This window comes from Cynocephalus volans, chromosome X (genome assembly GCF_027409185.1).
Source record: "Cynocephalus volans isolate mCynVol1 chromosome X, mCynVol1.pri, whole genome shotgun sequence".
Taxonomy (NCBI): domain Eukaryota; kingdom Metazoa; phylum Chordata; class Mammalia; order Dermoptera; family Cynocephalidae; genus Cynocephalus; species Cynocephalus volans.
Window position 1 is genome coordinate 91,704,817 of NC_084478.1, and position 13,285 is coordinate 91,718,101.

Here is a 13,285-nt window from a genome sequence, read left to right on the forward strand (position 1 = left end):
CTATGTGCTAGGGATAAGGAGCAAGGATAGATACAACATGATTTCTGCCCTTGAGGTGCTGGCTATCTAATTAGTGGTTGATTTGTGAAAACGTGACCAGTGCTAATCTTAAAAAAAGAAATACTTGTTCCTTTGAAAATGTTTTCTGTGTCTCCTCATTTCTGATAAATATCATCAAATACAAATGTATTTTCAAAGTGTCTCTTTTAAGTATTTTTTTTTTTGGTAGTTGATTGCACATGTCTGTAAGGATTCAGATATTAATCTTTTAACAAGCTATTAAGAAAAATATTACTAAATTCTGTTGATCATTTATACATTTTTATAAAGGAAAAATTTGCCAGCTAACCAAATGAAAACCATGAATATTTTAACACTAATTTGTAGTCTTGAAATATTTCAAGAAATAAGTTAAAAAAGAATAAAATCACATCTGCTTATTTTTGTGGTTATAAATCTATTGTGTGTATTGTATGATATAGTTTGTAATACTGCTATATGATAGATAATATACTACCATATTGCTATATCGTAAAATATGATTAATGCATACTGTACAATATTATGTGTCATATCACATATAATAGTATACAATTATGTATGGTGCACTAAACAGGATTTAATGTGCTTATTTCCAGCCTGAATATGGGTTACTTTTTTTTATCAAATAAAATTGACTTCAGAGTTTATTTTCAAATGATTTATTGATTGATTTGGTTTACCACAACAGTTTTAAAATTGTGTAAAGTAAAATGTACCTCCCCCCCCCCCAGAGTTAACCACTGTTAACCATTTAGCGCACATCTATCCTGATTTTTTCCAAGTCATACACAAACCTGACATTTAACTTCAAACCGTATTGTTTATTTCAACATGAGATAAGTTAGGAAAAGAATGAAAGAATAGAAAGACACTTTTGTACAGATATGCAGTAAGATAAAATGTGTTCCACTCTAACATTTAAAGGTATCATTCCTTTCTTGCATCCATCTGCATCTTAAAGGTCAGTTTCACCTGTACTATTTTCAGTACTCAGCTTTGGATGTAGTAATGACCACAAATTGCTGTTTTTAATTCTTTGTGTTTTAGTGAGGTAATTAGCACATGCCTTCATTTTTATCAAAAGTGATAAAATAATGGTTGAAATCTCCCCCTTTCTGAAATTTCTTTGTCAAAGCTATTACCCATCTGTTGAAATTTAGCTGATTAAAGGATGTTTTTATCTATCAAATTATCTCTAATCAATCAACACTTGGGCTTTCTCTTGAGAAATCCTGCTAAGAATGTAGAAGTTGATATCAGATTACTGTAACTTTCAAAGTCAACAAGTAGTATTGAATTTAACTGTCATTATGCTAAATGGATGAGGATAATTTTAACAACTGGGCTGAAAGACAGCCATAATGCTAACTAATGTCCATAGTAGGGAAGAATTAATAAATTTGTGAATTTTTTTTATACATATGTTAAGGCTGTGTTGGTCTTAATTGAGACACTGTAATTAAATGTCATGGGTACTCACATGTCAAGGACAATGGACTCAAATTCTCAGAAGCATGTTTGAATTTTATCCCTCCTTTTTTACAGTATGGACCCACCAGTATTCTTTATGGCCTTGCATTTGTCATAGTGTTTAAGGCCTTTTCCAAAGAATGAATATCATTCACAATTAATCTGTAAATTAACTGTGAATTCATTAATTTAGTGATTTTTTTTCATATTCTGAAGACAAATACAAATAAATATTAGTTTGTGGTGCCTATGTGCAAAACACTTTATTAGCATTATCACATTCAATCTTCACAATAGCCATGTGAAGAAGATATTAATAGTATCTCTGTTTTACAAATGAGGAAACTGAGACTTAGAGAGTTTTACTTATCCAAATGTACACAGCTTGTAAATGTCAGAGCCAGGATTCAAAACCATTGGTTCTAAATGCTGTGCTTTTAACCATTATACTTAACAGAAGTTCAGATAGTAAGGTGTTAGATCACATGATACAACACAGAGCAAATATTGCTCTCTTGGACTGACCTCATTTGTAAGTGAAGTAGGCTCCCCCACTAAAGTATCTTCCCTACTTTTAAGGGTGAATTCATCTACATAATCAATATGCTATTCTTTATGTTAAATCCTTCTTTTAAAATGTTCTAGATATCTGTTATACAGCATAGTGACTAGCTAATAATAATGTATTATGTTTGAAAATTGCTAGGAAAAGAGATTTTAAATGTTCTCACCTCAAAAAAATGATTAGCATATGAGTAAATGGATATGTTAATTAGTTTGATCTAATCATTCTACCATGTATACGTATACCAAAACATCACATTGTACCCCACAAATAGATGTGCTTTTTTATGTCAACTAAAAATAAACGGATAAATTAATGAATGAATAAATGAATAAATATGAAAAAATGGTCTTGGAAGATATAGCACTATGATACATGTATCAGATCACATTTTAGCATCAAGCTTTTGGAGTTTAGAATTAGCATCATGAAAGGCTAAGGGAAATAGGAAGTTAATATTGGAGTAAGTAAATAGAAAAAGTACTCAGAAAATATGTGAAACAAGCATTATCTACTTCATAATATTGTCATTGACTGGTCCTAATGCAGTTCTGCTATGAAGTATTCTACTCAAACTGTGTTAAGGTCAGTGTTTTTCATATAATCCTAGATGCTCATTTCTTAGATTCAGCTTTCAATCAATAATAGAAATAATCTAATCTACTTCTATATCCTCCAGTTGATTTTACACACACACATGCATACACACAAATATCCCATTTTTGACAAGTCTTTGCACTTCTCGAAGTGTACTAATCTTGCAATTCTTTCAGGAATAGAAGGGAATTTAAAATGATCCAATGTACTTTTACATAGTGTATTTCTTCAAATGTTATATAAAGTGAGTTAATATTAATATGACTCATTGAGTTAATACTTATAAAGCACTAAAAATGGAGTCTTACAATATTATGTGCTATATATAAGAATTATTAAATAAATCCATTAATATCTTTATAATATAGTTAAATTTAGACTTCTGTATTTGTTGGACTGGTTTAGTAATTAAAATTGTGGGTTCCAGCACCAAACTCCTTGAGTTTAAATTCCAATTCTATTACTTATGAGCTGTGTAAACTTGGCCAGTTTAGTTTGCTTCTCCAGGCCTTGGTTTTCTCATGTGCATATTAATAGTACCTACATCATAAGGTTTTTATGAGGATTAAAGCAGTTAACATTTGTAGGACCCTTAGTAAAATGCTTGACATATAGGAAACACTCAATAAATGTTAACTGTTCATGTAGTTACCATTATGCATGTGTATACTTTATGATCTGACATTTTTCATGAAAATATTAAAAAGCTAACTGGAATGCCTGAGCCTTTTGTAAACAACCGTGGTTTCCTTTTTATAGTATTTTAGACTCAATATTTAATGGGATTTTCACTTTTTATTTTAGCCAATTTCCATTAAACCTGAAGTAATGAGTTTCTCAATGAAACATGGACCTGACTATGGGCCTTCACCTCAACATTCATTAATGGTGAGTGAATTGAATTATTCCATTGTGAGCATTGAGAAGTTCACTATTAAGGGAAAAGATGTAAACTTCACTACTTGAGAAATGGTCCACATGTAGCTTGAACTTGAGGACCTGGCTAGAATTTTTTTTCCTTATAATATTATTTGGATGCAAATGGAATCATGCTACCAAAGAATGTAGTTAAAATTCCCTTTCAGGAGTCTTAGAACAATTTAAGATTCATTCATTCCTTTGGTAATTTATTGAACAGTTTAAATATTATCAATAGCTATCTGGGTGATTTATTTCCTTCATAAACAGACATTGGCCAATTTTCAGTATTTGACTCAATTGAATTTTTCTTCCTTGTAACACTTAATTTTTCCTGTAACTATTTTTTTCCCAACTTCTCTGGTTCTCAATTGCTTTTACTAGCATTTATTCCTTGGCATAATATACACAACCCTTAAAAATTTGATCTCAATCAAATTTCCAACCTCTTCTCATGCAACTTCTTGACTTGGAGCCTACTAGTCACCCTAGATTCGCAAATACTCCATATGCTCTCACTCTTTTACCTTTTCATATTTTTCTCGGTGCTTATATTTCCCTCCTCTTCTTCCTCTCCATGGATAATTTTTTCTCATTCTTCAACATTCAACTCAAATGTCACTTCTCTATGAAGTCTTATCTGACACTCTCAGGTGGAATTAATTAGTTTCTCCTTTGTGGTCATATGGCACTTTATAAATAATGCTATCAAACAACTTCTCACACTATATTCTAGTCAGTCTGTGCCATTATTTTTATTGATTTTTGTAATTCCAGAAAATGGCATAGTACCTTGAACATCATAGGAACTTAATGTTTATTGAATGAATGGATGGATGGCCAATGTCTAGGCTAGGCCAGACAACCATGAACCAGTATGAGTAAACCAAAAGCACTACAGCAAACCCTTGCACAACATGGGTTTGATCTGCATGGATACACTTATAAGTGGATTTTTTTCAATAAATATATTAAACAATGAAAGAAATTTTCACTTTAAGTAACACTTAAAGTTCCTATTCCACATTCTTTTTGAGTGTGGTTACATGGACTATCATCTTTTACCAAAGAAACACTCAGTAAAGTGTAGGTCTAAGTAATAATAATACCATTATGGACTGTTTTCTATGTACTGGACACTTATGTTAATCATTTTATAAGTGTTGACTTGTTTAATCTTTATACTAAGCTTATGAATTAGGTATTATTTTCTCCACTTTACAGTTAAAATTGAACCATATAAAATCTAAATAACTTGTCTAGTCACACAGCTATTAAGTGACAGGTAATCTGACTCCAGAGCTCACGATCTTATTCAATGTGCTACACTATTTTTATATTGCCTAGCATTTGCCTACAGAATTGCTGCAGTGAACTCACTCTAAAATGAAGTTCCATTTTGTTCTCCCACTCTCTTGCCAAAAAGTCTTATGGGGATTGGCCTATTGCCTTGGGTTGACTGTCTCCCCAGAACTTAATCCCCACTGTAACTGTTGAGGATGGGAAATCCTATTATGGTAATTGAAAGGTGGGGCCTTGAAGAGGTGATTAGATTATAGGACAATGCCATAGTCAAAGGATTAAAAATGGTGATCATGGGTGTGGTTTGGAGGGTTTTAAAAGGTGAGTGAATGGAAGGATAGTGTCTCTCTTTGCTCTGCCATTTTCTCAGTGTGATACCCTGCCATCATTGTTGCCACCACCAAGACCTTCACCATCTGCATTTCCAGGACTTTGGACTTCCCAGCCTTAGAGACTTATAAGCAACTAATTTCTTTTCTTATAAATCACCCAGTTCTGTGTATTTTGTTATAAGCAACAGAAACGGACTAATACACCTATCTTAAATCAAGGTGAGGCTGTGGAGTTATTGGCAGTGTTAGAGTTAGCTAGGTTTCTAAAGGGCCAAAGTACAGTAGTAAAATATTAAATACCTCTTTTTTAAGAGGTCATTTGAATCGAGAAAAGTTGTGTGATCTCTTCACTGAAAAATAATGACCTTTAAAATTCTCCTTTTACATTATGTGCTTGTTCCTGATACAAACAGAATTTTATTTTATTTTATTTTTTTCTTTTATTTTTTTTTTTTAATTTTATTTTGTCGATATACATTGTGGCTGATTATTGCTCCCCATCACCAAAACCTCCCTCCCTTCTCCCTCCCCCCCTCCCCCCCAACAATATCCTTTCTGTTTGCTTGTCGTATCAACTTCAAATAATTGTGGTTGTTATATCTTCTTCCCCCCCCCGGTTTGTGTGTGTGTGTGTGTGTGTGTGTGTGTGTGTGAATTTATATATTAATTTTTAGCTCCCACCAATAAGTGAGAACATGTGGTATTTCTCTTTCTGTGCCTGACTTGTTTCACTTAATATAATTCTCTCAAGGTCCATCCATGTTGTTGCAAATGGCAGTATTTCATTCGTTTTTATAGCTGAGTAGTATTCCATTGTGTAGATGTACCACATTTTCCGTATCCACTCATCTGATGATGGGCATTTGGGCTGGTTCCAACTCTTGGCTATTGTAAATAGTGCTGCAATAAACATTGGGAAACAGGTATACCTTCGACTTGATGATTTCCATTCCTCTGGGTATATTCCCAACAGTGGGATAGCTGGATCGTATGGTAGATCTATCTGCAATTGCTTGAGGAACCTCCATACCATTTTCCATAGAGGCTGCACCATTTTGCAGTCCCACCAACAATGTATGAGAGTTCCTTTTTCTCCGCAGCCTCGCCAGCATTTATCGTTCACAGTCTTTTGGATTTTAGCCATCCTAACTGGAGTTAGATGGTATCTCAATGTGGTTTTGATTTGCATTTCCCGGATGCTGAGTGATGTTGAGCATTTTTTCATATGTCTGTTGGCCATTTGGATATCTTCCTTAGAGAAATGCCTATTTAGCTCTTTTGCCCATTTTTTAATTGGGTTGCTTGTTTTCTTCTTGTACAGTTGTTTGAGTTCCTTATATATTCTGGATATTAATCCTTTGTCAGATATATATTTTGCAAAAATTTTCTCCCATTCTGTTGGTTGTCTTTTAACTCTTTTAATTGTTTCTTTTGCTGTGCAGAAGCTTTTTAGTTTGATATAATCCCATTTGTTTATTTTTCCTTTGGTTGCCCGTGCTTTTGGGGTCGTATTCATGAAGTCTGTGCCCAGTCCTATTTCCTGAAGTATTTCTCCTATGTTTTCTTTAAGAAGTTTTATTGTTTCAGGATGTATATTTAAATCCTTAATCCATTTTGAGTTGATTTTAGTATACGGCGAGAGGTATGGATCTAGTTTCATTCTCCTGCATATGGATATCCAGTTATCCCAGCACCATTTGCTGAAGAGGCAGTCCCTTCCCCAGTGAATAGGCTTGGTGCCTTTGTCAAAGATCAGCTGACAGTAAGTGTGTGGGTTGATTTCTGGATTCTCTATTCTATTCCATTGATCAGTGTGTCTGTTTTTATGCCAGTACCATACTGTTTTGGTTATTATAGCTTTGTAGTATAGCTTAAAGTCAGGTAGTGTTATGCCTCCAGCTTTATTTTTTTGGCTCAGCATTGCTTTGGCTATGCATGGTCTTTTATTGTTCCATATAAATGTCTGGATAGTTTTTTCCATTTCTGAGAAAAATGTCTTTGGAATTTTGATGGGGATTGCATTGAATTTGTATATCACTTTGGGTAGTATGGACATTTTCACTATGTTGATTCTTCCAATCCAAGAGCGTGGGATATCTTTCCATCTTCTTGTATCCTCTCTAATTTCTCTCAGCAGTGGTTTGTAGTTCTCATTATAGAGATTTTTCACCTCCTTGGTTAACTCAATTCCTAAGTATTTTATTTTTTTGGTGGCTATTGTAAATGGGCAGGCTTTCTTGATTTCTCTTTCTGCAGGTTCACTATTGGAGAAAAGAAATGCTACTGATTTTTGTGTGTTGATTTTGTATCCTGCTACTGTGCTGAAATCATTTATCAATTCCAACAGGTTTCTTGTAGAGGTTTTAGGCTGTTCGATATATAGGATCATGTCATCTGCAAACAGGGACAGTTTAACTTCATCTTTTCCAATCTGGATGCCCTTTATTTCCTTCTCTTCTCTGATTGCTCTGGCTAGTATTTCCAACACTATGTTGAATAGGCGTGGTGAGAGTGGGCATCCTTGTCTAGTTCCTGTTCTTAAAGGAAAAGCTTTCAGCTTTTCCCCATTCAGGATGATATTGGCAGTGGGTTTGTCATATATGGCTTTAATTATGTTGAGATACTTTCCCACTATACCTAACTTATAGAGGGTCTTTGTCATGAATGAGTGCTGAACTTTATCAAATGCTTTTTCAGCATCTATAGAGATGATCATATGGTCCTTGTGTTTGAGTTTATTATTATGGTGTATCACATTTATTGATTTGCGTATGTTGAACCAACCTTGCATCCCTGGGATGAATCCCACTTGATCGTGATGAATAATTTTACATATGTGTTGCTGTATTCTGTTTGCTAGTATTTTAGTGAAGATTTTTGCATCTATATTCATCAAGGATATTGGCCTGTAGTTTTCTTTTTTGGTTATATCTTTACCTGGTTTTGGTATCAGGATGATGTTTGCTTCATAGAATGAGTTTGGGAGATTTGCGTCCGTTTCAATCTTTTGGAATAGTTTGTAAAGAATCGGTGTCAATTCCTCTTTGAATGTTTGGTAAAATTCTTCTGTGAATCCATCTGGTCCTGGGCTTTTCTTTGTTGGGAGCCTTCTGATAACAGCTTCAATCTCCTTTATTGTTATTGGTCTGTTCAAATTTTCTACGTTTTCACGGTTCAGTTTTGGGAGCTTGTGTGTGTCCAGAAATTTATCCATTTCCTCCAGATTTTCAAATTTGTTGGCGTATAGTTGTTTATAGTAGTCTCGAATGATTCCTTGTATTTCAGATGAATCAGTTGTAATATCGCCTTTTTCATTTCTAATTTTTGTTATTTGAGTCTTCTCCTTTTTTTTGTTAGCCATGTTAATGGTTTGTCAATTTTATTTATCTTTTCAAAAAACCAACTTTTTGATTCGTTGATCTTTTGAATTGTTTTTTGGTTTTCAATTTAATTCAGTTCTGCTCTGATCTTAATGATTTCTTTCCGTCTGCTAACTTTAGGTTTGGATTGTTCTTGTTTTTCTAGTTCTTTAAGGTGAAGTGTTAGGTTGTTCACTTGCCATCTTTCTATTCTTCTGAAGTGAGCGTTTAATGCAATAAATTTCCCCCTCTATACTGCTTTTGCAGTATCCCACAGGTTTTCGTATGATGTATCATTGTTTTCATTAGTTTCAAGAAATTTTTTGATTTCCTGCTTGATTTCTTCTTGGACCCATATGTCATTAAGTAGAATGGTGTTTACTTTCCATGTGTTTGTATAGTTTCCAGAGTTTCGTTTCTTATTAATTTCTAGTTTTAATCCATTGTGGTCTGAGAAGATACATGGGATAATTCCAATTTTTTTGAATTTATTGAGACTTGATTTGTAACCTAATATGTGATCTATCCTGGAGAATGATCCATGTGCTGATGAGAAAAATGAATATTCTGAGGTTGTTGGGTGGAATGTTCTGTAGATATCTGCCAATTCCAATTGGTCTAGAGTCTTGTTTAGATCTTGTGTTTCGCTACTGATTCTTTGCCTAGATGATCTGTCTAATATTGACAGTGGGGTGTTCAGGTCCCGTGCTATTATGGTATTAGTGTCTATTTCCTTCTTTAGGTCTAACAGAGTTTGTTTTATAAATCTGGCTGCTCCAACATTGGGTGCATACATATTTATGATTGTTATGTCTTCTTGATGGATCAGTCCTTTTATCATTAAGTAGTGTCCCTCATTGTCTCTTTTTATGGTTTTTAGTTTAAAGTCTATTTTGTCAGATATAAGAATAGCTACTCCAGCTCGTTTTTCTTTTCTGTTTGCATGGTAAATCTTTTTCCATCCTTTCACTCTTAGTCTGTGTGAATCTTTATGGGTGAGGTGGGTCTCTTGTAGGCAGCATATAGTTGGGTCCTGCTTTTTGATCCAGTCAGCCAGTCTGTGTCTTTTGATTGGGGAATTTAAGCCTTTTACATTAAGAGTTGTTATTGATAGGTGTTGATTTATTCCTAGCATTTTATTGGTTGTTTGGTTGTCTTAGGTGTCTTTTGTTCCTTACTTTCGGATTTACTTTTTGTTTTCTGTGTTTGTTGGTTCCTTAGGTTGTAGATAGTGCTTTTGTTAGCTTGTTTTCTCTTCATGAATGCCATTTTTATTATACTAGCGGGTTTAGATTTTTCTTGGGTTTTTATGGCAGTGGTAGTTATTTTTCAGGAACCAAACCCAGTACTCCCTTGAGGATTTCTTGTAAGGGTGGTCGTGTGGTAGTGAACTCCCGCAGTTTTTGTTTGTCTGAGAAATATACTATTTGCCCCTCATTTCGGAAGGATAGCCTTGCAGGGTAGAGTATTCTTGGCTGGCAATCTTTGTCTTTTAGTATTTTGAAAATATCATCCCATTCCTTTCTAGCTTTTAGGGTTTGTGATGAAAAGTCTGATGTTAACCTGATTGGGGCTCCCTTATAGGTGATTTGACGCTTCTCTCTTGCAGCTTTTAAGATTCTCTCTTTGTCTCTGAGTTTTGCCAATTTGACTATGACATGTCTTGGAGAAGGCCTTTTTGGGTTGAATACATTTGGAGATCGTTGAGCTTCCTGGATCTGAAGATCTGTGATTTTTCCTATACCTGGGAAGTTTTCTGCCACTATTTTGTTGAATATGTTTTCAATGGAATCTCCATTTTCCTCCCCTTCTGGAATACCCATGACTCGGATATTTGATCGCTTATGGTTGTCTGATATCTCTCTCAGATTTTCTTCAATGTCCTTGATTCTTTTTTCTTTCTTTTTGTCTGCTTGTGTTATTTCAAACAGCCCATCTTCAAGTTCAGAGGTTCTCTCTTCAACTTCGACAAGCCTGCTGGTTAAACTCTCCGTTGTGTTTTTTATTTCGCTGAATAACTTCTTCAGTTCAGCAAGTGCTGCTACATTTTTTTTCAGGACATTGATTTCCTTGTACATTTCCTCTTTCAGATCCTGTATACTTTTCCTCATTTCATCATGATGTCTAGCTGAGTTTTCTTGTATCTCATTCAGTTTCCTTAGAATTATCACTCGAAATTCCTTATCAGTTATTTCAAGGGCTTCTTGTTCTATAGGATCTAGAGTTTGAGATTTATTAACTTTTGGTGGTGTACTTTCTTGATTTTTTTGTATTTCTGGTATCTTTTTTTTGGTGTTTATTCATTGTGGCAGGGGGTTTCACAGTCCACCGGTTTGAGACTAATGACTAACTAGGATGTTGCTGTGGTTGCCAATTTCATATGGCTCCCTCCGTGACTGCTCAGTTGGCCTCTAGTGCCTTGTGTGTGTGGTTGCCTCGGGTCTTGGGCTTCTCCGGGGAGCCACCTTTCTGGTCAGCTTGGACTCTGCTGGGCTGGTGGATCACGTACCACAGGGTGTGTGATCTCTGTTGAGCTTTCACTTCCTGTGCAGGACTTCTCCCTGTTCCGTGTGCTCTGGCCCAGGCTGTTAGATCGTGCAGTGGCGACCCCACAGGGTGTGTGGTTTCTGTCGAGTCTCCGCCTCCCTGGCCGCACGTCTCCCCACTCTGTGCGCACTGTGCTGGGCTGGGGCGTGTCTTCTGCACCCCTCGTCTATCAGCTGGGCCTTCAAGACCCTGCTCGGCACTGCCTCGCCCAGGAAGTCTACCAGGTTTCTGCTAGGCACAGACGACCGGTCTCTCTGGGTGCCTTTGTAGCACTATGTAGATCTTTCTCGGGTCTTGTTCACCTTTGTATCCCCCAGTATAAACCGAGTCTAGCGCCCACCTGCAGCCTGGTCTCCGGCAGGTTCAAGCGGACCTGGGAACTCTCCTACCACACTATTCCCAACCAGAAATTCGTTAGGCTTTTTTCCAAACTGGTGGCCGCAGAGATGGTATCTGCCTCCCAGTAACAGGGAGTTTACCTGGGGCCGGAGTCCAGGGTGTGGTGGAGTGACAGTCGGCCCACCCGTACTTCCTTGCCCTCCCGAGACTGGCCGGGGACGCCCCCGCCACCAGCCCCGCCAGAGATCCGCGGAGGGAGTGGGAGCGGAGGCCGGTCTGCAGGCTCCGGAAAGCCCCGCGCCAGGCCAAGCAAGTGGGAGGGCTCAGTGATGGCCGAGCTGGGCGGAGCTGCCCGCACCTGGGAAAATGGAGGCAGCACCGGGGCGGTGAGTGGCCTGGTGGTGCAGGCGGGAGCCGCGTGGGCATCCACCCCCCGAACAGAGCTGTGCCAGGGGTCATTCACAGTGCTGTGCCAGGTCGGGCGCTCGCTCTGTCTCTGGTTTGCCTCCTTTCCCAGTTCTCGGCCGCTGCCGCCTCGGGCTGTTCAGTCGCGGCGCAGCTCGGCGCTCCCAGGAATCTTCTTTAATTCCGGTCTGAAACCTCGAATCCTGAATAGGGCAGCTGGCCGCCTTCAGCGCGGCCCCGGCCTCCGGGATCCTGGCTGCATCCACAGCAGCCCTGGCGCCGTGTTCCCTGTTTCGAGACTCGCTTTTGCAGTTAAGAAACAGTTCTTTTCCTGCTCCACACTTCAAAGCTGTTGCCTGTAAATGAGGCAGCCTTTGCTGCCGGGGGTAAAGTGGCGGTCACCCCCCACTACCGGCCAGCAGCAGCAGTCCTCCCTTAAGAGATGGCGAGAGGAAGGTCCACAAGTTTCCCGGCTGCCTGAGGCCCAGTGGCCACCTTTTCCACCTCAGCTACTCCGCGCCAGCCGCCGCCATCTTGAAAACCTTTTGACAAACAGAATTTTCATCAGTTTTCTTTAGCTTGTATTGTTATTGGTCCCTGTAGTACTGACTTAAAAGGCTGTTGTTACCTGGTTTTGCTTTTCAATGTGCATAACTATTCAATCAAATGGATAAATGACAACAAGCAATATATTACTAGTGATGAGAAACAGCTTGCAAGATGTCAGAAGTCATCTGTCACATTTAATCAGTGCATTCTGAAGTGTTTTCTTCTTATTTAAAACATCAACCTCACTTTGACAGATTTCTCCTGTCCATATGTTGGTGATATGCCTATATACTACTTACTTTATGATGGTACTTCAAAAGGTCATGGAAAGATTCATACTATCTTTCAATTCTATTTTTCCGTGAACTGTTTGAAGTACCCTCATATTTGTCCTTTTTCCTCTCAAGATGTGCTTACATAATCTATTGTGGCGTATTTAAGTTTTCAAAATATACTCCTCCTTGAATGTGAAACATCCTTGTTAGTAAACAAGTTTTGTTGTTGATGTTGTCATTCTATTACACAAAACATTGAACATAACTAATTTACTTAGTATATTCTGCTACATAACAAACCTAACTTTTCACAAAGTAGCAATACTGAAGGGGAAATACAAGGAATTTGGAAAGCCTAAATAAAAGGCACATTTTTTAACCTACTAGTGACCAGGAAGCAAAATAGGTATGAGCGTATACCAGATTTCTATGTTGAGATCTACAACATTTTTTCTCCAATACAGTTCAACCTATAACCTAATTATTTTTACTGCAATTTAAGAATTAAAGTCTTGAGTGAGTTGAGTCTGTTAGAGTTATTAATGTACTAGGGACAGAGTTTGTATTGAGAGAATTTGCCTAAAA

General features: G+C 37.2%; 1 protein-coding gene across 1 annotated transcript in view; it reads left to right on the forward strand.

Annotated features, from left to right (window-relative positions):
- LOC134368135 (uncharacterized) overlaps nucleotides 1–13,285 on the forward strand; it is a 426,599-nt gene that overhangs the window by 189,692 nt on the left and 223,622 nt on the right. The window contains 1 exon segment of the mRNA XM_063084693.1: nucleotides 3,479–3,562. Coding sequence (XP_062940763.1) covers nucleotides 3,479–3,562 — 84 coding nt within the window.